General features: G+C 41.8%; 1 protein-coding gene across 1 annotated transcript in view; it reads right to left on the bottom strand.

Moving 5' to 3' along the window:
- The window catches only part of LOC126194945 (uncharacterized), a 41,679-nt gene extending 25,395 nt beyond the window's left edge, over positions 1-16,284 (bottom strand). The window contains exon 1 of the mRNA XM_049933333.1: positions 16,152-16,284. Coding sequence (XP_049789290.1) covers positions 16,152-16,197 — 46 coding nt within the window. The 5' untranslated portion in view covers positions 16,198-16,284. The remainder of the gene's footprint in view (positions 1-16,151) is intronic.
- Positions 16,285-26,539: the final 10,255 nt, after the last annotated feature.

Genomic DNA, 26,539 nt, shown 5'->3' with positions numbered 1-26,539 from the left:
GCTTTTGACAACGTTAACTGGAATACTCTCTTTCAAATTCTGAAGGTGGCAGGGGTAAAATACAGGGAGCGAAAGGCTATTTACAATCTGTACAGAAACCAGATGGCAGTTATAAGAGTCGAGGGGCATGAAAGGGAAGCAGTGGTTGGGAAAGGAGTGAGACAGGGTTTTAGCCTCTCCCCGATGTTATTCAATCTGTATATTGAGCAAGCAGTAAAGGAAACAAAAGAAAAATTCGGAGTAGGAATTAAAATCCATGGAGAAGAAATAAAAACTTTGAGGTTCGCCGATGACATTGTAATTCTGTCAGAGACAGCAAAGGACCTGGAAGAGCAGCTGTACGGAATGGACAGTGTCTTGAAAGGAGGATATAAGATGAACATCAACAAAAACAAAACGAGGATAATGGAATGTAGTCGAATTAAATCGAATGATGCTGCGGGAATTAGATTAGGAAATGAGACACTTAAAGTAGTAAAGGAGTTTTGCTATTTGGGGAGCAAAATAACTGATGATGGTCGAAGTAGAAAGGATATAAAATGTAGACTGGCAATGGCAAGGAAAGCGTTTCTGAAGAAGAGAAATTTGTTAATATCGAGTATAGATTTAAGTGTCAAGAAGTCGTTTCTGAAAGTATTTGTATGGAGTGTAGCCTTGTATGGAAGTGAAACGTGGACGATAAATAGTTTAGACAATAAGAGAATAGAAGCTTTCGAGATGTGGTGTTACAGAAGAATGCTGAAGATTACATGGGTAGATTACATAACTAATGAGGAGGTATTGAATAGAACTGGAGAGGAGTTTGTGGTACAACTTGACTAGAAGAAGGGATCGGTTGGTAGCGCATATTCTGAGACATCAAGGGATCACCAATTTAGTATTGGAGGGAAGCGTGGAGGGTAAAAATCGTAGGGGGAGACCAAGAGATGAATACACTAAATAGATTCAGAAGGATGTAGGTTGCAGTAGGTACTGGGAGATGAAGAAGCTTGCACAGGATAGAGTAGCATGGAGAGCTGCATCAAACCAGTCTAAGGACTGAAGACCACAACAACATGTATATACAGAATGAGATTTTGACTCTGCAGCGGAATGGGCGCTGATATGAAACTTCCTGTCAGGTTAAAACTGTATGCCGGACCGAGACTCGAACTCGTGACCTTTGCCTCTCGCAGGCAAGTTCTCTACCATCGGAGCTACCGAAGCACGACTCACGCCCCATCCTCACAGCCTTACTTCTGCCAGTATCTCGTCTCCTACCTTCCAAACTTCACAGAAGGTCTACTGCGAACCTTGCAGAACTAGCACCCCTGAACTAACACTCAGTCTGGAAACATCCCCCAAGCTGTGGCTTAGCCATGTCTCCGCAATATTATTTCTTTCAGGAGTGCTAGTTGTGCAAGATTAGCAGGAGAGCTTCTGTAAAGTTTGGAAGGTAGGAGGTGAGATACTGGCATAAGTAAAGCTGTGAGGACGGGGCGTGAGTCGTGCTTGGGTAGCTCAGATGGTAGAGCACTTGCCCACGAAAGGAAAAGTTCCCCAGGTGGAGTCTCGGTCTGGCGCACAGTTTTAATCTGCTAAGAAGTTTCAGTATGTGTATACTTTTCTCTACCTTAAAATTAATTTGTATACTTCATTACAAAATTAAACTATATATATACACAAATTTTATTATAAAATCAAATAAATTAATTTTAAGGCAAATAAAAGTATACAAATACTAACTTAAAAAATTTCAATTTATACATTAAATATTAATGAAGTGCCTGACTAAACGTGCTCCCAGTTCTCGAAAGTAAAATTACGTGTAATGTTTTTGTGCTCTGCTTTACATTAACAAATACTGCTGTAGTCTTCAGTCCGAAGACTGGTTTGAAACATCTCTCTGAGCTAGTCTATCATCTGCCAGTCGCTTCATCTCCATTTCAAGTCAGCCTGATCTGTCCACGGCCAGGTCTCAGGCTACAATTTTAAACGCCCCAACACTTCCCTCCATTACCAAATTAGATATTCTCTGATGCTTCATTATGTGTCCTATTGATTTATCCCACGTTTTAGTCGAGCTGTGTTTCCCTTCGATGCAGCTAGTCATAAGTTATCTGCTCTACCATACACTGCGGGAAGGAAGTTAGTGCACCTGGAAAGATGTTGTTGACTTTCCTCCGATGACGGAGCATGCCACCTGGGTGAAGGCAGATGTACTGATAATGGATTCAACGTCGTCTAGCAACAGTTAGTGCAGTCGTATAGCTACCATGGAGCGACCTGTGTCTGCGCTTTTTTAGGGAATGCTCACAGCCAGAAGGTTCAGTGTGAAGCAAGAAGGCAACCGTAACACGGAGGCGCATTCGTACTTCCCATAGCCAACTGTTCGAGTTTGAAAGGCGTCAAATTGTGGCCTTCCGAGTGGCTTGATGGTTCTTTCGGAGAATTGCTACACAAGTTAGACGTGCTGCGTCATCTGTGCAACGACGCTGGTATCAGTGGTCACGTGGACAGTCTCACGCCCGTAGAAGAGGTTCTAGACTTCCATGCTTGGACGCGCGCCAGAATCGTCGTATTGTAAGGGTAGCAGTGGCAGATCGTACAGCTACCACAGCACAGATAAGAGGGCTTGTGAGCCAGACGTGCAGACAAAAACTGGGACTAGGGCCACGCCGTCAGAGAATCACTTGGAAGATGGAACGGAGAGCCGTGGTCTTCTGAGATGAAAGAAGATTCTGCCTGCACTCAAATGATGGTCGTTTGGATGTTGACGTAGACCTGGTGAGCGCTGTTTCGTAGAGTTCGTTCGTCCAAGACACACTGGCTCCAGTCCAGGCCTTATGGTCTGGGGTGCGATAAGTTACAACTCTCGTTCACCTTTTGTGTTCCTGGAGGGGACGCTAACCAGCGCTCGGTACGTGCTGAATGTTGTTAGACCCATTCTTTCGCCGCCCTTGCAATTAAAAGGAAGCAGAATGCGAGCGGGCCTTACCGTGGAGTACCATCACTTCACGCAGTGTTCTAAGCGTTGTTCCTGGACTGTGTCTTTAAGATGTCTCAGTTTGTAACGCCGGAAATGCATATCCTCCTATTTCCATCTATTGTACTATAAATTTGTTTTCCTTATTTTTGTTACCTGAATATATGACATTTCTGTGTCTTTACATATTGTAATTGTTTTTCTATTTGTATATATATATATATAGCCGGCCGAAGTGGCCGTGCGGTTAAAGGCGCTGCAGTCTGGAACCGCAAGACCGCTACGGTCGCAGGTTCGAATCCTGCCTCGGGCATGGATGTTTGTGATGTCCTTAGGTTAGTTAGGTTTAACTAGTTCTAAGTTCTAGGGGACTAATGACCTCAGCAGTTGAGTCCCATAGTGCTCAGAGCCATTTGAACCATATATATATATATATATATGCATTTATGTCGATCATTTGGGACATATTCCCCATTTAAACATCTTTCGAAAAGGTTTCTTAACAATTCCATTAATTTCTTTGTTCCTAATTTTAATAATTCTGCAGGAGTACCTCCAATGCCTGTAGCCCTTCCATTCTTTAAAGATTTTATTGCAGTTTTTACTGTCTCTATTTCCAAACGGATGTAATTCTCTGCTTGTAGCTCTATCATTTCATTATATTCAGGGTTTCCCAAGTATTCTTCCCTGTTTTCTGTTAATAAACTTTTAAAATATTTTTCCCAAGAGTCATGAGTAATATATTTAATATGTGTTGTTTCTTTGGAATTCCTTCTTAAATTTTTTTATAGTTTTCCATGCTTCTGTGTTTCTTTTACCACCAATATATGATTCAATTTTTTGACATGACTGTTCCCAAACTTTGTTTTTTGCTTCTGCAACCTTTTTCCGGATTTTCGCTTGTTGTGCATTAAGCTCTATTTTATCTTGAAGATTTCTGGTATTTAACCATTTTCAATATTTTTCTTTCTTTAATTTCACTTCCTTTTTAATTTCTTCATTCTAGTAGTATAATGGATGGTTTGTACGTGTTTCTTCTGTTTCTCCTAAAGCTTCCTTGGCGGCTTCATGTAGTTTATTTACAATATAATGATATTGATCTTCTGTATTATGAAACTCTGTTTCTACCAGTTTTTCATCTAATCTCTTTTGATATAAACTATTCAAATTATATTTAGGAATTTTGATTTCTGTTTGTATATTTTCTATAGGACAATTTCTATTTTCTTCAGTGCTTTTTCCTCTAAAGGGGAATAAAAATTTGGAATTTACCAAATAATGATCGCTAAGAGTTACCCCTCTATATACTCTTATGTCATGTATTTTTATCCTCGTTTGCTGTTTAATTATAATATAGTCTATTATTGATTTTTGATTCAATGTATCTTTATGCCATGTGTATTTATGTATTTCTTTGATCATATCTTTTGCCTACAACAAATTATTGAAAAAAAAATGGTTCGGGCACAACCTATACATTTAGTATTCATAGATATAGAAAAAGCCTATGATAGTGTGCCTTTATCCAGTTTATGGAAAGCTTTAATATCAATAGGAATAAATCCAAGAATAATTAAAGCAATTCAAAATTTATATAAAAATTCTATTTCAAAAATAAAAATTGGTAAATATCTATCACATGGATTCCAAGTCACAAAAGGATTACGTCAAGGATGTAGCATCTCACCTACATTGTATAAAATACATACAGAAGTAACTTTACAGAATTGGAAGAAAAAATGTCACGCTATGGGAATACCAATAAATGATAGAACAATATACTCGTTACAATTTGCAGATGACCAACTGATTATAGCCCAAGACTATGAGGACATAGAGTATATGACCAGAAAATTGATTCAAGAATATAAAAAATCAGGTCTAAATGTAAACATGAATAAAACAAAGTACATGGTAATTGGTGGAGTGAATGGAGACTTAATATTAGAAGAAGGGATGGGAACAATAACAGCTACTGAGGAATATAAATATTTAGGTGTGAAAATTACAAATGATGGGAAACAGGACAAAGAAATTAGATCAAAAATAAATTCTGGAAAGACGACAATCTCTTTATTGAATGGAATTCTCTGGGACAAACACATAACAACTGATAACAAAATAAGGATTTTTAAAACAATAGTTAGGAGCATTATTACATATGGTTCAGAAGTGTGGACAACAAAATGGCAACTGAAATCAAAATTATTAGCCACAGAAATGGATTTCTGGAGACGTTCCGCAAGAATATCAAGACGAGAAAGAATAAGAAATGAAGTAATCAGAGACAAGATGAAATGTAAAAATTCAATTATTGATTTCATCGAGCACAAACAACTTAAATGGTATGGACACATCAGACGAATGGAACAGGAAAGGCTACCAAAATGCATAATCGACTGGGTACCAATTGGAAGAAGAAAAAGGGGACGACCACCTGATACATGGATACTGGGAGTTCAGTCAGCAATGAGGAAGAACAACATTCCTGAAGATTTATGGACAAATAGAGAAGAGTGGAGAACAATAATTAGTGACTTACTGTAATCTAGAATAGGTGCTGGAAAAATGTACTCACATTGTAAATCCAGAATAATAATAATAATTTATGTCGATGTATAATTGGTTTGTTTCGTAAATATTATTAGTATTTATACGCTGGGTCTGGCCTAGGGAAAACTATACTATCGAACGAATACATCGATAGGTCGTGTGGAGAACGAAAGTGTTTAGGATCTTTGGTAGTGTTAACTCTGCCGCGTGGAGCGCGGGCCGAGCAGAGAGAGTCTGGCTGGGGTAGTGCAATGGAGCAGGTGTGTTGTGTGACGCTCCCGCGAGTTGCCGCGCTTTCGGGGTTTGGCAGCATGTAATTGCGCTCGACTTGCTATGATAGTTTCTGACACGGTGTCGCGGACGGGAAGCGTTAGCTGGCGCACATCAAGAGCCCGTTTCGCCCGGTGACCGTGTCGAGAAGGAGGCGCGCCAACATCCAGCTTCTGCAACAGCGACGGCCGACAATGAGTGACTGTCGCCACCTCCTCGATCGACGGCTTCAAACCTTCAATCAACCAACAAGGAAGACTGGAAGCACGTAAAGTTTTAGGACTGTATGGCAGACCTCAGCTTTTAAAACTGTTCAAATCACAAAATTACAGCAACGTAGCATGAACCTTTGGTGCTCATTGTCCCAATTGCATTACCAAGCAGGGTCCCTTCCTTTTCCGGAATGAACCCGAGTGTCGTTGAAATTCAAACGCCAGCATTAAAGCAATATTATTCTATTTCACTGCTTTAATTTCAAAGTTCAGTTAAGGTATTCATAGCTGGCTACAATATTTAGATTGCACAAGCACAAATTAAGAGTGCGAGTTTTGTTACCGTATTTTAGCTTACCTGTGACTGCAGCTCAGCTTGGAACGTACTAAATTTCACTATTGTTAATTGTTCAGAATCATTTAATTCAAGTTCAAAGTTAAACCTCTTATTTCTAAATTGCGTAGATTCAAGTAGCTTTTGAAATGATTGTTGAGGTAGTCCAAGACTAACCGTATCTTACTGAATTTCGATGTGCTTCAGAAAGAAAGCTCACTATTAACTTTAGTCACTAAATTAACTTTCGATTTTCCGGTTTTATTAATTCTTTTGCTAAATTAAGTCATAGTGTAGCGAAATTTATTACTTCTGACAAACTTTCAGTTTTCACACTACACGTGTCAACCTTCAGTTGCCACGCTTCTAGTGCTAATTATATGTGTAATAACCATTCTTTTTCAGTTACTATAGTAATTGTCCTTAGGACTGGCGACCGTAATTTCTCCCAAATCTCAAATATCTAATTACCGCTAGTTAATTGTTAACGTAACGGCCGCACATTTACTTTCTTTATTAACTTTACCCCTTTTCAAAATTAATTTCCACCAGTCTCATTGGCATTTTTCCTTTCATTTAGATGTAACCCTTTCCTCCCTCTTTACCGACAGATTAACTTCGGTGACGATTGCTTTTCCCAAATTTCCATTAGGTATACGCGGTTTAATTTTTCACTGTCATTAAGGTCGATAAGTGAGGGGGAGGTTACAAGTTGTTTACAATGAATGCCAGCAGTGATAGTTACACCTCGGAAAAGTAATTCGTAGTACATCACACCGTCGCTGCTCCACCATATGCATGACATTATCTTTTGTGGATGTCTTTGTACGGCGAGTTGCTCATTTGTTTGGGCTGAAACATTCCTTTCATGATTACGTGTAAAGAAATCAGTTCGCGTCACCAGTAACATACACGATAGGAACGGTCGGTGTTCTTCTTGAGCAAATTGATGACAAGCAAGCAGAGATGCACATTTTGCCGCCCGCTGATTTTTGTGATTTTGGCTTAGAGTATGCGATACCCGTACACCAGAGTTTTGAATCTTCCCCATTGCAAGAAAATGTCGGACGATGGCGGAATGACCAAAGTTCATAAATTGGCCATTTCTCGAGTATACTGACGAGGACTGTTGTAGATTAAAGCTTTTACACGATCTTCATCAAATACCGAAGGTCTTCCTGAACGCGGAGAGTCACTAATGTCAAAACGATTCTCCTGAAACGAGAAAACCAGTATTTCCGTGCCTTGTCGAATGACGTTACCCCTTACACGGCGAAAATGTTTCTGACTGCCTCTGTTGCTGCCACCTCTCTGCTGAACTCCAAATGTCGGAAATGTTCCGATTTCTCCACTTGGCACTCCACTTTCTAGCGTCCACACCTCCATTCAGTACCTCTAAATGAAAAAAAGACAATGTGTAAACTCGAATAGCAGCAGTGAACTACAAATAAGAAACGAGAACCAATAAACAAACCCACAGCAACCGAAATACCAACATGTAAAACGAAAACGCTACGAATTTATGCGCAATGTTAATATGTCTCCATACGGAATACAGCAGTGGTTGGGAAGGGAGTGAGACATGGTTGTAGCCTATCCCCGATGTTATTCAATCTGTATATTGAGCAAGCAGTGAAGGAAACAAAAGAAAAATTCGGAGTAGGAATTAAAATCCATGGAGAAGAAATAAAAACTTTGAGGTTCGCCGATGACATTGTAATTCTGTCAGAGACAGCAAAGGACCTGGAAGAGCAGCTGTACGGAATGGACAGTGTCTTGAAAGGAGGATATAAGATGAACATCAACAAAAACAAAACGAGGATAATGGAATGTAGTCGAATTAAATCGAATGATGCTGCGGGAATTAGATTAGGAAATGAGACACTTAAAGTAGTAAAGGAGTTTTGCTATTTGGGAAGCAAAATAACTGATGATGGTCGAAGTAGAAAGGATATAAAATGTAGACTGGCAATGGCAAGGAAAGCGTTTCTGAAGAAGAGAAATTTGTTAATATCGAGTATAGATTTAAGTGTCAAGAAGTCGTTTCTGAAAGTATTTGTATGGAGTGTAGCCTTGTATGGAAGTGAAACGTGGACGATAAATAGTTTAGACAATAAGAGAATAGAAGCTTTCGAGATGTGGTGTTACAGAAGAATGCTGAAGATTACATGGGTAGATTACATAACTAATGAGGAGGTATTGAATAGAACTGGAGAGGAGTTTGTGGTACAACTTGACTAGAAGAAGGGATCGGTTGGTAGCGCATATTCTGAGACATCAAGGGATCACCAATTTAGTATTGGAGGGAAGCGTGGAGGGTAAAAATCGTAGGGGGAGACCAAGAGATGAATACACTAAATAGATTCAGAAGGATGTAGGTTGCAGTAGGTACTGGGAGATGAAGAAGCTTGCTGAGAATAGAGTAGCATGGAGAGCTGCATCAAACCAGTCTCTGGACTGAAGACCACAACAACAACAACGCAATACTGTGCGATGGTATGTTTGTAAGATCCTCCTGCGTGAACCATTCCTTAAATGAGATATTTACAACCTCGGTCTGCTTTTTTCTGTGCTCAGCTGCCAGACCAGATACAAACAATCATTGCATTTTAACTGTTTCTCTACTGTAAGCAGCACACGTTCTGTAAAATGTTCCTATATCCTTCCGTTTTTAGCGTTTTCCGAAGCGCAATATATGGACCACATTCTAACCACGAAATACACCCCGATTACATAACACCACCTCTTCTGCACTTCAACTTTGGCACAACGCATGGTGGCAGGTAAAGTTCTCGAGGGTTTGCAAGGCCCGAATCCTCCCTTCGGATTTTATATTGTGTAGCGTGATTCTTCACTCCTAATCGCTCCTTTCCTGTCATCAGCTGTACAATCACATCGTTCCTTACACCACCTCAAACGTTGTTAAGCATCGACTGCAGACATGTGTGGGTTATAACGAGCTGCTTGACCATTGTACCCATTCTTTTTAATTCCCTGCGCTGGCCTGAAAGCCGGTAGCACTTTGGAGCTCACGAATTTTTCCTTCCGTTGATATCATGCGATTTTTTACAGTCGCCCTCTGCAGTGCTCGACTGTCGCTGTCGATCAGTACACAAGGACTGCTTGGTGTTGCTTTAGCTGTGGCTGTTCCTTCGAGTTTCTGCTTCACAGTCACATCACCAATAATCGACTTGGGCAGCTTTAAAAGAGTTAAAATGCCCATGATTGATTTGTTACTTAGGTGAAGTCCTGTGAGAAATCTGCGCTGGAAACCAGTGAGCTCTGATGACCAACCTATTGTGCTGTTACTGCTTCTATGCTGGAAACTAAATACTTGTCTTCTTTTATACTGGCGAGCCTGCGTCTCGTGACATCTAGTGGTCAATTCGGCAGTAGACCTATATAGGAATGCCCGTATACTTTTGTTCAGATACTGTATCATTAACGTTATTTGTGTAATATCATGTCTTTTAGTTCTTGTAAAAGTGGTGTATATTTGTTACTCTTATCGTATCCCCTGCTTGAAATCAGTACCAAAGATAAACTGTAGAGTAGAGTGGGGTAGGATTGCGCGTCGGTTAAGACTGTGCAAGGCTTGTATCTCAGTTTTAGTAATGCAGCTGTTGGCTACTCTGCAGGGCACGAAATAACCTCTGTGGCAGACCCTTTATTACCGTAGTTTGATTGTTGTCCTGGTGTTAACGGCTGCGCAATGCGGTAAGAACTGTTTTACGTTATTTTCATATAACATTTCATGTTCCAGAAATAAGCTATAACTCAGGCAATAATGGGATTATCAATTTTAACTTTATTCCATTGTGTACTACGACGCATTGTCAGTCTTGTGATATATTAACACATCTATATTCCTACAAAGCGTTTCCATGTGCAGTCACAAGCTGCAGTGTCGTAGTGCGGGGCAAGTTTACGCGTTGCAGGTGGGGCAAAACTGCGCAGTGCGTAATCTTACCCCATGCGTTAAAATTATCAGCTTTTTCATAGACCTAGAAATATATTTTGAACGTTGAGGTGGATATTATACATCGACAGTAGTCCTCCAAGAATCCTTTTTTTATATTTTTGCGTCTACAAAAGGAAAACCGAACGGAAACAATGCACTCCAGAAATGCAGGAAGCTGTAAAAGAGGCCTTGAAAAATGGCAAGTCTAAACGACAAATAGCGAGGGAGCTTGGAATAAGTGAAGCTGCCCTCAGAAATCGTCTTAAAGAGGTACGAGGTCCTTGCAAGTATACTTTTATCTCTATATTTCTTATTTTGGAAACTTTTGCCTACGTAGGGATAAGCTTAAAATTAATACTCCCACCCCCACTTTTTTCAGGGTTTTGGGCTAAACAAACTGGGGAGATTCGGAAGAACTTTTAATGATGAACAGGAACTGGAACTCGCCGAACACTGCAGATCTTTGGACAAATGTTATTATGGTATGACTCTGAAAGATTTCAGAAGATTAGTTCATGACTACTCTGAGAGGAATAACATTAAAACAAAATTTGACATAAACACTAAGATGGCCGAAAAGGACTGGACTTACGATTTCCTGCAGAGACGAAATCTTAGCCTTCGGATCCCACAGAAAACTAGTCTCGGACGTGTGATGGGGTTCAACAAACAGCAAACGAGCATCTTATTTGATAATCTTTCATCGCTGATCGAGAGATATAAATTTGAACCTCATCGCATATTTAACATGGACGAGTCAGGAATTTCAACTGTACCTAACAAAGTTCCGAAAGTGATTGCAACATGGGGCAAGAAGCACATAGGCAAAATAGCATCTGCAGAAAGAGGTCAGCTGAAAACGGTTGTATGTTGTATGGGAGCTGTGGGGAGTTACATCCTTCCAGGAATAATATTTCCTCGGAAAAGGATGAAGGAGAGTTTGAAGAACGGTGCCCCTCCTGGGTCACTAATGATGCTTTCGAACACTGGATACATCAACTCAGATTTGTATCTCACATGGCTACAACATTTTGAAAAACATACACAGCCAACAGAAGATAATCCAGTCTTATTAATTTAGAACAATCACTCGTCACTTTTGCGGCTGAACGCCGTTCTTTACTGCAGGGACCATAACATTCACGTGCTTACCATTCCTCCACACAACAGCCACGAAATGCAGCCACTGGATCGCTGCTTTTTCAAGCCACTGTTGTTGTTGTTGTTGTTGTGGTCTTCAGTCCTGAGACTGGTTTGATGCAGCTCTCCATGCTACCCTATCCTGTGCAAGCTTCTTCATCTCCCAGTACCTACTGCAGCCTACATCCTTCTGAATCTGCTTAGTGTATTCATCTCTTGGTCTCCCTCTACGATTTTTACCCTCCACGCTGCCCTCCAATACTAAACTGGTGATCCCTCGATGTCTCAGAACATGTCCTACCAACCGATCCCTTCTTCTAGTCAAGTTGTGCCACAAGCTCCTCTTCTCCCCAATTCTATTCAATACCTCCTCATTAGTTATGTGATCTACCCATCTAATCTCCAGCATTCTTCTGTAGCACCACATTTCGAAAACTTCTATTCTCTTCTTGTCTAAACTATTTATTGTCCACGTTTCACTTCCATACATGGCTACACTCCATACAAATACTTTCAGAAACGACTTCTTGACACTTGAATCTATACTCGATATTAACAAATTTCTCTTCTTCAGAAACGCTTTCCTTGCCATTGCCAGTCTACATTTTATATCCTTTCTACTTCGACCATCATCAGTTATTTTGCTCCCCAAATAGCAAAACTCCTTTACTACTTTAAGTGCCTCATAACTGCCATCTGCTTTCTATACAAATTGTAAATAGCCTTTCGCTCCTTGTATTTTACCCCTGCCACCTTCAGAATTTGAAAGAGAGTATTCCAATTTTCAAATCTGTCAACACCTGCTTTCTTTGGGATTGGAATTATTATATTCTTCTTGAAGTCTGAGGGTATTTCGCCTGTCTCATATATCTTGCTCACTAGATGGTAGAGTTTTGTCAGGACTGGCTCTCCCAAGGCTGTCAGTAGCTCTAATGGAATGTTCTCTACTCCGGGGGCCTTGTTTCAACTCAGGTCTTTTGGTGCTCTGTCACACTCTTCACGCAGTATTATATCTCCCATTTCATCTTCATCTACATCCTCTTCCATTTCCATAATATTGTCCTCAAGTACATCGCCCTTGTATAGACCCTCTATATACTCCTTCCACCTTTCTGCTTTCCCTTCTTTGCTTAGAATTGGGTTTCCATCAAAGCTCTTGATATTCATGCAAGTGGTTCTCTTTTCTCCAAAGGTCTCTTTAAGTTTCCTGTAGGCAGTATCTATCTTACCCCTAGTGAGATAAGCCTCTACATCCTTACATTTGTCCTCTAGCCATCCCTGCTTCGCCATTTTGCACTTCCTGTCGATCTCATTTTTGAGACGTTTGTATTCCTTTTTGCGTGCTTCATTTACTACATTTTTGTATTTTCTCCTTTCATCAATTAAATTCAATATTTCTTCTGTTAACCAAGGGTTTCTACTTGCCCTCGTCTTTTTATCTATTTGATCCTCTGCTGCCTTTACTATTGCATCCCTCAAAGCTACCCATTCTTCTTCTACTGTATTTCTTTCCCCCATTCCTGTCAATTGTTCCCTTATGCTCTCCCTGAATCTCTGTACAACCTCTGGTTTAGTCAGTTTATCCAGGTCCCATCTCCTTAAATTCCCACCTTTTTGCAGTTTCTTTGAAGGACTTTCATTCAGAGGAATGCGACCAGTGGCTCATTAACCACCCTAGATATGTAATTACGCAAGAAAGTGTCGCTGAATTGTTTGGAAACGCTTATCAAAGGACGGCCACAGTGATGAAGGCAACAAAGGCGTTCAAGATATGTGGCATTTATCCAATAGATCGTCAGATATTCACCGAGGAAGATTTCCTGCCTTCGACTGTTACAGACCAAAGTGACAAATTTAATGATGCATCCACAGTTGAAACTGGATCTCTCCAAAGTTCAGAGACATCTACAAATGAACCATAACCAGGACCAAGTACCTACGTTTACCCAAAAGAAATACTTCCTTAGCCAAGAAAAAAAATTGGCATAAAAGACAGAAGAAAGGAAAGAAGTTCAAAAATGGCTCTGAGCACTATGGGACTCAACTGCTGAGGTTATTAGTCCCCTAGAACTTAGAACTAGTTAAACCTAACTAACCTAAGGACATCACAAACATCCATGCCCGAGGCAGGATTCGAACCTGCGACCGTAGCGGTCCTGCGGTTCCAGACTGCAGCGCCTTTAACCGCACGGCCACTTCGGCCGGCAAGGAAAGAAGTCAGAAATAGTATCTGGGACCCCATTCAAGAAGCAACTGGAACCCCAATCAACAAAACAAGAAATAAAGAAACCAAAGAGGAAACTGTTTGATTCTGATCAAGCAAACAAAAAGAAAGCAAAACAAAACTTAAATACGTCCAGCGAATATTCATAAACTTTTCACTGTCCAGGCTGTATGTTTTTGATGACAGGCCCAGATTTGTTCATTAGGTCAAATATTGTACCAACAGTAACCGTTATATGCTGAGAAACAAGGTATATTACGTTTATGTACGCTATAAATTAAATAAAAGACGAAGAACTAAATGACACATATGTTTTTCTCATTTGATAATAATGCGCAAATTTACCCCACTAGAAACGCACTCTTACCCCACGGTCGGGTAAGACTGCGCATTTGCATTACTTTTTTTACTAAGTGCGAATTACAGTTTAAATTGTTTCTATGACTTTCGGACTCATATAACAGGCAAAATTCAGATGAAATACCAGTAAAAATATGATTGTAATTTGTGACGTTTCCTTCAGTATATCGCTATTTAAACCTCAAGTGCGCAATCTTGCCCCACTTTACTCTACTATCGCCTAGTTATTTTAAGGATAGATGTCATTTTCACTTCCTTCTCACCCATCACAGCTATAGATGAAATGAACTACAGTAAAATACTGAGATTGTTCTTTAAAACCCTTCAAGAAATCGTCCGTCAGGTTTTCTCCATAAGAACTAAGTCCTCAGCCTTCTGACTGGTTTCAAGTGGCGAGCCACGAGTTCCTCTCCTTTGCCAACCTCGTCATCTAAGAATAGCACTTGCAACTTACGTCCTCAGTTATTTGTTGCACTTAATTCCAGATGGTTCCCTGTCTTATAATGCTGAAGTAACTGACTAATAATCTCTTTTTCCCGCCTGCTTTCCTAAGTAATGATGTGTGTGTTATCTTCGTTTGGCATAACTTTAAAGTGATCCTTCTCTCATTCTCCTTTTAGTCGCCTCCTTACTTTACGATTAATAAAATTTGCCCTACGGTGCCACAGACAGAATTTTTCTTTTATCCCAAATGAGGAAAGGGCAAAACGCGTGTCACAATAATGTATGTTCCGACAGAGAGCAAAAACCGAGGAACAGACAACTCTAGAGATGAAATCACGCAGAGTAGCCGCAAAAAGGGTTGCTGCATGTTAAGCGTGAATGTAAATTAATGTAATGGAGAAAAAAATTTAAGGGGCTCCGGAACGCCCTATACTTGCAATGTTAAAATAACGCTTATAAATTACATCTTCCCTCACAAAGTATTTGAGGTAGGAAGTTGAACTTTTTACAGATTATTTATTGGAATATGGGCTACAACTTAACACAGGGATTTTACAAAATTTTAGTTCAGTTACTAAAGATGATTTTTTTTTCAATTGTAATGAAAATTCACAACATTTTTTTGCAATTTTTTATTTATATATTCAAAAATATACAGTTTTTTAGAAAAAGGCTGTGTTAAATTATGCAGAAGGTACTGTGTAACATTTACTGAAAGTTTGAAACAAATATGTTTGGAAGATCCTTAGAAAACATGTAATTAGTATGAGAAAATAAAAGTTTTGGGAATCGAGCGACAAAGATTGGATTAACTTTTTAGTGCATTCCAGGTCCATAGGATGGATTATCTTCATCGTCTGCAAACTCCTCCTCCAGCTTCCTCTTGTTCCTCCTCCTGTTTACTCTTGCTTGTATTTCTAGACTCTTTACAGCCCTGTCTGCAGCCAGAAGGCGTTCCTTGTCTAAAGCAAGCATCGCTCGTACCATGTTAGAACCTATCTTCATTCCCATATTTCTAAATACCTTTGGCTTTCCAACATTTCTCCTTTTCTTAAAAGCCTTCAGAGGATTTCTAATAACTTTACTTTTACTCATTATTATACTTCAACAAAACAGAGACTCAAGAAACAGAATTAATTACGAATATTTTCGAGATAACGACAGAGTAAATAAACACGAAACAATCGACAACCACACCAGCGATATATGTTGAACCATCACAGGTTAGCCACAACACATACTTTATCTCACATCACTAAAATGTACCTGATGAACACGGACGTTAATATTAACACCATTTGACAGCAGTTTAACAGCTCCACAGTGGGTCACGCCCATGTAGAACACATTTCAAAAAAAATTTGAAAATAGTTGTAGTCTTCGGAATTGAATAAATTATATATCTATTAAAAGGTAATAGTCTGCAGATTCAGAAAACGCAAAAAAGTAAAAATTGAACTTTTCATGATTTTGAGCCTTTCCGGAGCCCCTTAACTGAAGTGTTTATCATTCATACAGTTGATTCCCACTTCATCACTCAATCGATATTTAGTTAAGGATAATTTATCATTCTTGAATTTTTTTCCTCACATTTAAAGAACAAGGATGTGTGTGCAACTCTAGCGTAAAGGGAGGTGGGTTCACCTCACACAAGACGTTACTACGTGCTGTTGGAACTGCTCGCTTACCGACACAGGCGGCGATCACGACGACAGCGACGAGTGCCTTCTGCATGGCGACTGATAGTCACAAGTCTGCAACGAGCGTCGCCAACGTTACCCTTTATGTACGAGTACGCGCCCACTGTTTCGGAATGCAAATTTAAGCGGAAAAAAATATCAGCTGTAGCGATAACAACTGCAAGCTGCATTTCCATCAAGTTTCTTATTAGCTTGCTTCTTATTATCAGTAGCACGTTTAAATGAGAGTTAATAACTGTCCAACGAGGAAAAGGCAGTGACATTCTTTGACGTTATCATAAGCGAGTAGCGTGGACACGAAGGTAAGCCTGATAACGAATGCGTTGCACAAATTATAGTTTCAGACAGTTTTTTCTAAATGTTAAGTTTTTACCTGCACGAGTACTGCGATACGGGCTGACAAACGTTCCTTGGACACTATCCACGTAACTCGTAAGTAGTTACTGGGAAGGAGTGCAAGGTCACAAATGGCCGAAGATGTTTATGGCATTCGACGCCCCACATACTCTGATCAGCCAGAATATTATGACCACCGACCAGCTATTGACGTAAACCCGTCCACGCGATAGCAGCGTCATCTTTCAAGGAATGACTCCTAGTCAAACACGAGCACGTTGCATGTACAGGGTGTTTCAAAAGTGACCGGTATATTTGAAACGGCAATACAAACTAAACGAGCAGCGATAGAAATACACCGTTTGTTGCAATATGCTTGGGACAACAGTACATTTTCAGGCGGACAAACTTTCGAAATTACAGTAGTTACAATTTTCAACAACAGATGGCGCTGCAAGTGATGTGAAACATATAGAAGACAACGCAGTCTGTGGGTGCGCCATTCTGTAAGTCGTCTTTCTGCTGTAAGCGTGTGCTGTTCACAACGTGCAGGTGTGCTGTAGACAACATGGTTTATTCCTTAGAACAGAGGATTTTTCTGGTGTTGGAATTCCACCGCCTAGAACACAGTGTTGTTGCAACAAGACGAAGTTTTCAACGGAGGTTTAATGTAACCAAAGGACCGAAAAGCGATACAATAAAGGATCTGTTTGAAAAATTTCAAGGGACTGGGAACGTGACGGATGAACGTGCTGGAAAGGTAGGGCGACCGCGTACGGCAACCACAGAGGGCAACGCGCAGCTAGTGCAGCAGGTGATCCAACAGCGGCCTCGGGTTTCCGTTCGCCGTGTTGCAGCTGCGGTCCAAATGACGCCAACGTCCACGTATCGTCTCATGCGCCAGAGTTTACACCTCTATCCATACAAAATTCAAACGCGGCAACCCCTCAGCGCCGCTACCATTGCTGCACGAGAGACATTCGCTAACGATATAGTGCACAGGATTGATGACGGCGATATGCATGTGGGCAGCATTTGGTTTACTGACGAAGCTTATTTTTACCTGGACGGCTTCGTCAATAAACAGAACTGGCGCATATGGGGAACCGAAAAGCCCCATGTTGCAGTCCCATCGTCCCTGCATCCTCAAAAAGTACTGGTCTGGGCCGCCATTTCTTCCAAAGGAATCATTGGCCCATTTTTCAGATCCGAAACGATTACTGCATCACGCTATCTGGACATTCTTCGTGAATTTGTGGCGGTACAAACTGCCTTAGACGACACTGCGAACACCTCGTGGTTTATGCAAGATGGTGCCCGGCCACATCGCACGGCCGACGTCTTTAATTTCCTGAATGAATATTTCGATGATCGTGTGATTGCTTTGGGCTATCCGAAACATACAGGAGGCGGCGTGGATTGGCCTCCATATTCGCCAGACATGAACCCCTGTGACTTCTTTCTGTGGGGACACTTGAAAGACCAGGTGTACCGCCAGAATCCAGAAACAATTGAACAGCTGAAGCAGTACATCTCATCTGCATGTGAAGCCATTCCGCCAGACACGTTGTCAAAGGTTTCGGGTAATTTCATTCAGAGACTACGCCATATTATTGCTACGCATGGTGGATATGTGGAAAATATCGTAATATAGAGTTTCCCAGGCCGCAGCACCATCTGTTGTTGAAAATTGTAACTACTGTAATTTCGAAAGTTTGTCTGCCTGAAAATGTACTGTTGTCCCAAGCATATTGCAACAAACGGTGTATTTCTATCGCTGCTCGTTTAGTTTTTATTGCCGTTTCAAATATACCGGTCATTTTTGAAACACCCTGTAGTATCAGTAAGCATGCTGCCCGTGTGTAGAATGGCGCGCGATTTATCTTGAGTCTGACCGAAGGCAGGTTGTGATGGCCTAGAGACTAAGCACGAGCATTTGGGAAACTGCCGACTTGTCGTGTGTTCGAGCAGTGGTGTGGGGAGTATCTAGAACACGTGACAAAATCAAGGTGAAACCACGCGCAGACGTCGTGGGGTTGGGTGACCACCCCTCATTACTGATGTCTGACACCATTGGCTGGGTAGACTGTTAAAACAGAACACGAAGCTAACTATGGCGCAACTTACCGGGTGATCAAAAAGTCAGTATAAATTTGAAAACTTAATAAACCACGAAAAAATGTAGATAGAGAGGTAAAAATTGACACACATGCTTGGAATGAATTGGGGTTTTATTAGAACCAAAAAAAAAAGTTTACATGTCCGACAGATGGCGCTGGACAGCAAAACGTGACTGCGCATGACAATCGTGTATAAAAGGAGCTGTAATGAGAGAGAGAATCAGATGCGCCAGCAGTCGCAGCATGTTGACGTTACCTGAAAAGGCGCTTTTAGTGAAGCTGTATTATCAGAATGGGGAATGTGCTAGTTCGGCGTTACGATCCTATCGCCATAGGAAGGGGATTCGAACGGGTAAAGGTCCGTTGACAAATGCAGCTGTGGCGAGAATGATTTCAAAGTTCAAAGCCACGGGTTGTTTAGACGATAGACCCCGTAGTGGCCGACCGAGCACAAGGCGTAATGCTGCTGAGACGGTTCAGGAAGAAATGGAGACTGTAGCGGGTTCGTCTATGCACGGGGAAGTCAGCGCGCGTGCAGTCGCACGTCGCACCGGCATTCCATACACTACTGTTAGGCGTACCCTCCGATGCTATCCGTACAAAATCCATCGGCATCATGAACTGTTACCTGGCGATTTAGTGAAGCGGAGGGCATTTGCGGTGTCTATGTTTCAAAAGATGGCGGAAGATGACGATTGGATGAGTAACGTGTTGTGGATCGACGATGCTCATTTCAGGCTCCGAGGGTCTGTCAACGCCCACAATGTGATGTGCTGACCCATGACTAATCTGTAAACATGCTGCAATGTAATTCAATGTCACTCGGTGGTTTTCCTTCACTATGGCTTCAACTGCTGCAATGTTCTGTGGAGTCACAACTCGTTATGCCTGCCCTGGACGAGGAGCACCTTCCACTGAAATCACACCGTTTGCGAAGTTCCTGCTCCATTCATAGACTTGCTGCTGTGACAAACATGCATCACTGTACTGAACCTTCATTCGTAGATGAATTTCAATGGGTTTCACACTTTCATTACGCAAAAACCCAATAACAGAACGCTGTTCTTTCCTGTTGCAAGTCGCAAGTGGGGCGGCCATATTTATACTGATACTGTGATGGTATGTGTGCATCTGCACTATGCTGCCACCTACAGCCCATTCTGCCCGCTGTTTGTAGCACGCTTACCAACTGACAGGATAACGGCGCGAAATTTCGATTTGTTATTACAAATTTAAGGTTTTCATTTGACTCACCCTCGTACAATTATGCAGACTGTTAATCTTGCGGTAAATTGGCTGGAAAGTTAATTATTGTGCTACGAGAAGTTGGACGTGCTCTGCCTCCTACGATTCTTTGTTTCAAATGGCTCTGAGCGCTATGGGAATTAACATTTGAGGTCATCAGTCTCCTAGACTTAGAATTACTTAAACGTGACTAACCTAAGGATTATATTACGAAATGGGAGGCTTAAAGTAGTAAAGGAGTTTTGCTATTTGGGGAGCAAAATAACTGATGATGGTCGAAGTAGAGAGGATATAAAATGTAGACTGGCAATGGCAAGGAAAGCGTTTCTGAAGAAGAGAAATTTAACATCGAATATACAGGGTTATTACAAATGATTGAAGCGATTTCACAGCTCTACAATAACTTTATTATTTGAGATATTTTCACAATTCTTTGCACACACATACAAAAACTCAAAAAGTTTTTTTAGGCATTCATAAATGTTCGATATGTCCCCCTTTAGTGATTCGGCAGACATCAAGCCGATAATCAAGTTCCGCCGACACTCGGCGCAGCATGTCCCCATCAATGAGTTCGAAAGCATTGTTGATGCGAGCTCGCAGTTCTGGCACGTTTCTTGGTAGAGGAGGTTTAAACACTGAATATTTCACATCACTATGCGTGAAACTTGCCCGCACACGTTCAACCGTTTCTTCGCTCACTGCAGGCCGACCTGTTGATTTCCCCTTACAGAGGCATCCAGAAGCTTTAAACTGCGCATACCATCGCCGAATGGAGTTAGCAGTTGGTGGATCTTTGTTGAACTTCGTCCTGAAGTGTCGCTGCACTGTTATGACTGACTGATGTGAGTGCATTTCAAGCACGACATACGCTTTCTCGGCTCCTGTCGCCATTTTGTCTCACTGCGCTCTCGAGCGCTCTGGCGGCAGAAACCTTAAGTGCGGCTTCAGCCGAACAAAACTTTATGAGTTTTTCTACGTATCTGTAGTGTGTCGTGACCATATGTCAATGAATGGAGCTACAGTGAATTTATGAAATCGCTTCAATCATTTGTAATAGCCCTGTAGATGTGTCAGGAAGTCGATTCTGAAAGTATTTGTATGGAGCATAGCCATGTATGGAAGTGAAACATGGACGGTAACTAGTTTGGACAAGAAGAGAATAGAAGCTTTCGAAATGTGGTGCTACAGAAGAATGTTGAAGATTAGATGGGTAGATCATATAACTAATGAGGAGGTACTGAATAGCATTAGGGAGAAGAGAAGTTTGTGGCACAACTTGACTAGAAGAAGGGATCGGTTGGTAGGACATGTGCTGAGGCATCAAGGGATCACCAATTTAGTATTGGAGGGAAGCGTAGAGGGTTAAAAACGTAGAGGGAGACCAAGAGATGAATACACTAAACAGATTCAGAAGGGTGTAGGTTGCAGTAGGTACTGGGAGATGAAGAAGCTTGCACAGGATAGATTAGCATGGAAAGCTGCATCAAACCAGTCTCGGGACTAAAGACCACAACAACAACAACAACAACCTAAGGACAGTGTTGTGGCGTAACAAGCTAGCTACGCCACACTGAGAAGGGAGCCGAAAGGCACGCGTACACACACGCCGACTGGCGTCAAGTCTGGAACAGGATACGTTATGACTGCTATAAAGAAAATACGTAGCTTTGGAATATACTTAACTTTTAATCACTCCTTGTGATACATCTCTCTTGACTATAGAAATGAGACTCGTAAGATACATGCACTGTTACAATTGGCGCCTTGCTAGGTTGTAGCCATTAACTTAGCTGAAGGCTATTCTAACTGTCTCTCGGCAAATGAGAGCAAAGGCTTCGTCCGTATAGTCGCTAGCAACGTCGTCGTACAACTGGGGCGAGTGCTCGTACGTCTCTCGAGACCTGCCGTGTGGTGGCGCTCGGTCTGCGATCCTCAGTGGCGACACGCGGGTCCGACAGGTACTAATGGACCGCGGCCGATTTAAGCTACCACCTAGCAAGTGTGGTGTCTGGCAGTGACACCACAGACAGGATTCGAACCTGCGACCATAGCAGCAGAACGGTTCTGGACTGAAGCGCCTAGAACCGCTCGGCCACAGCTGCCGGCTACGATTCTCTCTCGTAGGGGTGATATTGCAAGGGCAGTTGGGAATTTTTACTTCACAGCAGGCAAAAGTTGCAAAATGGACGTAAGAGAACTGCAACACTGCTTTTGGCCAATTGCTGGTGAAAAGATTTGCTTTTTCTTTGTTTCTTGTCCGCATATAAGAATCGTACTTCCATAGAGCAAACTATCCCTCGTGAAATGTGTGTGACACTACAGTTCATACCACCTGGAACCACTGGACGAATTCAGCCTATAGACGTTTGGTTTTTCCGTGCCTGTAAGACATATTAGCGCACTATCTGCAGGTACGCCTTAAAGGACAGCCAGTTTCACGATAAGCTCCACGGTCACGGCAGACTGTTTCGCATTCGGTTACATGCCGTCACATTCCATCAGTTTTCATCACCCCGTTTCACCAATACGATTCTATATGCATTCTTTAAGAGTGAACACCTAACCGAAAGTCCTGCACAGTTTGTAACTCCCAAGGAGTTCGCTTTAAGTCTTGATGGTGCGAACCTTTGTGATCACTGCGGCGCGCCATTTTTCATTCGGTGTTCACGGTGCATGTTAATGGTTTGTTTTGAACGCTTCTTAAAAGTCGGCCTTGTCCTAATTGTGGAGCGTGAAACATATATCCCATAGAAGACTGAGCTCTGCGCCTTCCAGACAGTCATTTTCTGTCCCCCTCCCGATGCACCAGGTAAATCAGTAGCAGTTAATGTTTTTCTTGTCATAGTTGTTAACGCAGCACTTTCAAATACGCTTTGCTGAAGATTGAACTTGTGATGTTGCACTCGAGGGGTTCCAAAGCTTGAAACGTATACATCTGTCGTAGAATTTCTTTAGTTTCTTTCCTCGTTATAAACGACATGAAAAAGTGTATTATGAGAAAGACTAGACATCTTGTTTGTTACAAAGCTTCATTATTTGCAAGTCATTCCATAGACTTCTCTATTTGTAAATTGTGTTCATCACAGATACTGTGCCACATCATGTTCATACCAAAAAGTACCCCAAACGTAGCCATATTAGCCGGCCGGAGTGACCGAGCGGTTCTAGGCGCTACACTCTGGAACCGCGCGACCGCTGCGGTCGCAGGTTCGAATCCTGCCTTGGGCATTGATGTGTGTGATGTCCTGAGGTTAGTTAGGTTTAAGTAGTTCTAAGTTCTAGGTGACTGATGACCTCAGCAGTCAAGTCCCATGGTGCTCAGAGCCATTTGAACCATTTTCGTAGCCATATTAACGAAAGGAATCGTAATCATTAGAATTTCAACATAAGCCTGTCGATGTAAGAAGACTACAGTGTTCCTTCTCTACGTGATTTTGGTTCACAGCGTGCACCACCGTCTATGATGGAAACATTTTATTGCCCAAGCCGAATGAACATAAAATACTACTATACTTGTAACATCTTGTGTGTAGGGGGCGGCAGTCATACTTTAACTTTCTTTCTACCTGGAAACACTGACAAGAAGCTGAGATCCGAACATTAACTTAGATATTATTCATCGCCCTAAATGTGTTTTTAACTTCCTATACGTTTTTGACCCTCTTCAAAACAAAGTCCTTGTATAATTCAAAATTTCAGATTTAAAATAATTAGACAAACCCTATAGTTTTCAGAGAAACTACGCAGCTCCTAAGCAGTTAAATATATTTCGTAATATCTGTTTTTAGGATTCCGTGCCTCAGTCTGTAAAAACCGAACCCTGTCTGTGTGTGTGTGTGTTGTGTGTGTGTGTGTGTGTGTGAGAGACAGAGAGAGAGAGAGAGAGAGAGAGAGAGAGAGTCCGACTGTTAAAATTGATACTCGAAAACTCACTCATCAAAACCCGTAGGATACTTCCCGTTGACCTAGAATCATGAAGCAAGGTTTCAATCTACAAGTAAAGGAAAGAATTCGAAAATTGTTAGCTTGTAATTACATCACACGAAAAAGAAAATTGTTTGTCATTTTTTATCCGTCTGTCTGTCTGTTGGGTCTGTTAAGACCCCTTTTTTCTCTGGAACCGGTCGGCGTATCAAGTTGAAAGTTATTTCACATACTAAACCCTACAGCCCCCTGGCGGTGTAAAAAATTTAAGTTTTTTAATCAATGCAATGAAAAGATTGGACCATTTGTCACATCCGAGGGTTGCCCAGAAAGTAATGCACAGCATTTTTTCCTTCGTCGATTATTTATTGAACATAATGTGAATTACACACACGAAGGAATAGAGTTTTATGTACACACCCTATTTTTCCACATGATCTCCGTCCCATTCTATGTATGGTCTTCCTCCAGCGCGAAACAAGGGCATATATACCCTGTCCGTGCAAATCCTTGTGCTGGTGGCGGAGCCAGTGCTTCACTGCGTGTATCAGCGCCTCGTCGTCCTCAAAATGTCTTCCACGAATCGCATCCTTTAATGGCTGTCCTCGCATATGACAGCATCAGGTCGCTTCAACTTGTCAGGAGTGACAGCCATGGATGGTCTCCCCGACCGCTGCACGTGGAGCTCCGCCGAACCGCTTTCTGATGATCTCATCCTCCGTGCCCAACTACTAACTGTACTTCTGTCGACAGCAGGTGCTCCGTAGACTTTGCACAAGCGTTTGTGTATCTTCCCCACAGTTGCTTTCTCTGCGGTGAGAAATTCGATGACGGCACGTTGCTTGTAACGTACAGACGCCATTTTGCAACTGTCCTGCAGCTATGCTGTCGGATGTGACGGTAACTTGGCGCGCTCACTCAGACTTCAAATAATATATACGAGGGCAGTTCAATAAGTAATGCAACACATTTTTTTTCTCGGCCAATTTTGGTTGAAAAACCCGGAAATTTCTTGTGGAATATTTTCAAACATTCCCGCTTCGTCTCGTATAGTTTCATTGACTTCCGACAGGTGGCAGCACTGTACGGAGCTGTTAAAATGGCGTCTGTAACGGATGTGCGTTGCAAGCAACGAGCAGTGATCGAGTTTCTTTTGGCGGAAAACCAGGGCATCTCAGATATTCATAGGCGCTTGCAGAATGTCTACGGTGATCTGGCAGTGGACAAAAGCACGGTGAGTCGTTGGGCAAAGCGTGTGTCATCATCGCCGCAAGGTCAAGCAAGACTGTCTGATCTCCCGCGTGCGGGCCGGCCGTGCACAGCTGTGACTCCTGCAATGGCGGAGCGTGCGAACACACTCGTTCGAGATGATCGACGGATCACCATCAAACAACTCAGTGCTCAACTTGACATCTCTGTTGGTAGTGCTGTCACAATTGCTCACCAGTTGGGATATTCAAAGGTTTGTTCCCGCTGGGTCCCTCGTTGTCTAACCGAACACCATAAAGAGCAAAGGAGAACCATCTGTGCGGAATTGCTTGCTCGTCATGTGGCTGAGGGTGACAATTTCTTGTCAAAGATTGTTACAGGCGATGAAACATGGGTTCGTCACTTCGAACCTGAAACAAAACGGCAATCAATGGAGAGGCGCCACACCCACTCCCCTACCAAGAAAAAGTTTAAAGCCATACCCTCAGCCGGTAAAGTCATGGTTACAGTCTTCTGGGACGCTGAAGGGGTTATTCTGTTCGATGTCCTTCCCCATGGTCAAACGATCAACTCTAAAGTGTATTGTGCTACTCTTCAGAAATTGAAGAAACGACTTCAGCGTGTTCGTAGGCACAAAAATCAGAACGAACTTCTCCTTCTTCATGACAACGCAAGACCTCACACAAGTCTTCGCACCCGAGAGGAACTCACAAGACTTCAGTGGACTGTTCTTCCTCATGCACCCTACAGCCCCGATCTCGCACCGTCGGATTTCCATATGTTTGGCCCAATGAAGGACGCAATCCGTGGGACGCACTACGCGGATGATGAAGAAGTTATTGATGCAGTACGACGTTGGCTCCGACATCGACCAGTGGAATGGTACCGTGCAGGCATACAGGCCATCATTTCAAGGTGGCGTAAGGCCGTAGCATTGAATGGAGATTACGTTGAAAAATACTGTTGTGTAGCTAAAAGATTGGGGAATAACCTGGTGTATTTCAATGCTAAATAAATCAACCCCTGTTTCAGAAAAAAAATGTGTTGCATTACTTATTGAACTGCCCTCGTAAGTAACGTTTCGCATTCGTAGCACTGTTTCCGGCTGAGAAAATAAAAATGCGGTGCATTACTTTCTGGGCAACCCAAGTACTTCGAAACTCGCAAACTCACTCATCAAAGCCTATAGCGTACTTCCCGTTCACCTAGAGTCACGAAAATCGTCAAGAAGGAAGGTTTCACGGTTCAAGTAGGGTAAACATTTGGATCCTTTTAAATTGTAATTATATCACATAAAAATATCGTTCTGCCATTTCAACGTACACTGCTTTCATCATCCGTCAAAAGCATAATAGACGAACATTACTGTACATAAATATAGAATGCAAGCAGTAGTCGTTTTTAGTAAGTAAATAAAAAATGTTTCATTAAATCTTCTCTGTCTACGTAAACGTAGTGGGTCTCCTGTTCGCTTCTTTTTGTATGTACGAGCTAGTAAGAGGAGATTTTGACACGGTCTTGGAATTCCCGGGACCGATA

Source organism: Schistocerca nitens, chromosome 7, assembly GCF_023898315.1.
Source record: "Schistocerca nitens isolate TAMUIC-IGC-003100 chromosome 7, iqSchNite1.1, whole genome shotgun sequence".
Classification (NCBI taxonomy): domain Eukaryota; kingdom Metazoa; phylum Arthropoda; class Insecta; order Orthoptera; family Acrididae; genus Schistocerca; species Schistocerca nitens.
The sequence above is the reverse complement of the archived record's forward strand: the minus strand, read 5'-3'. Positions and strand labels throughout refer to the sequence as shown.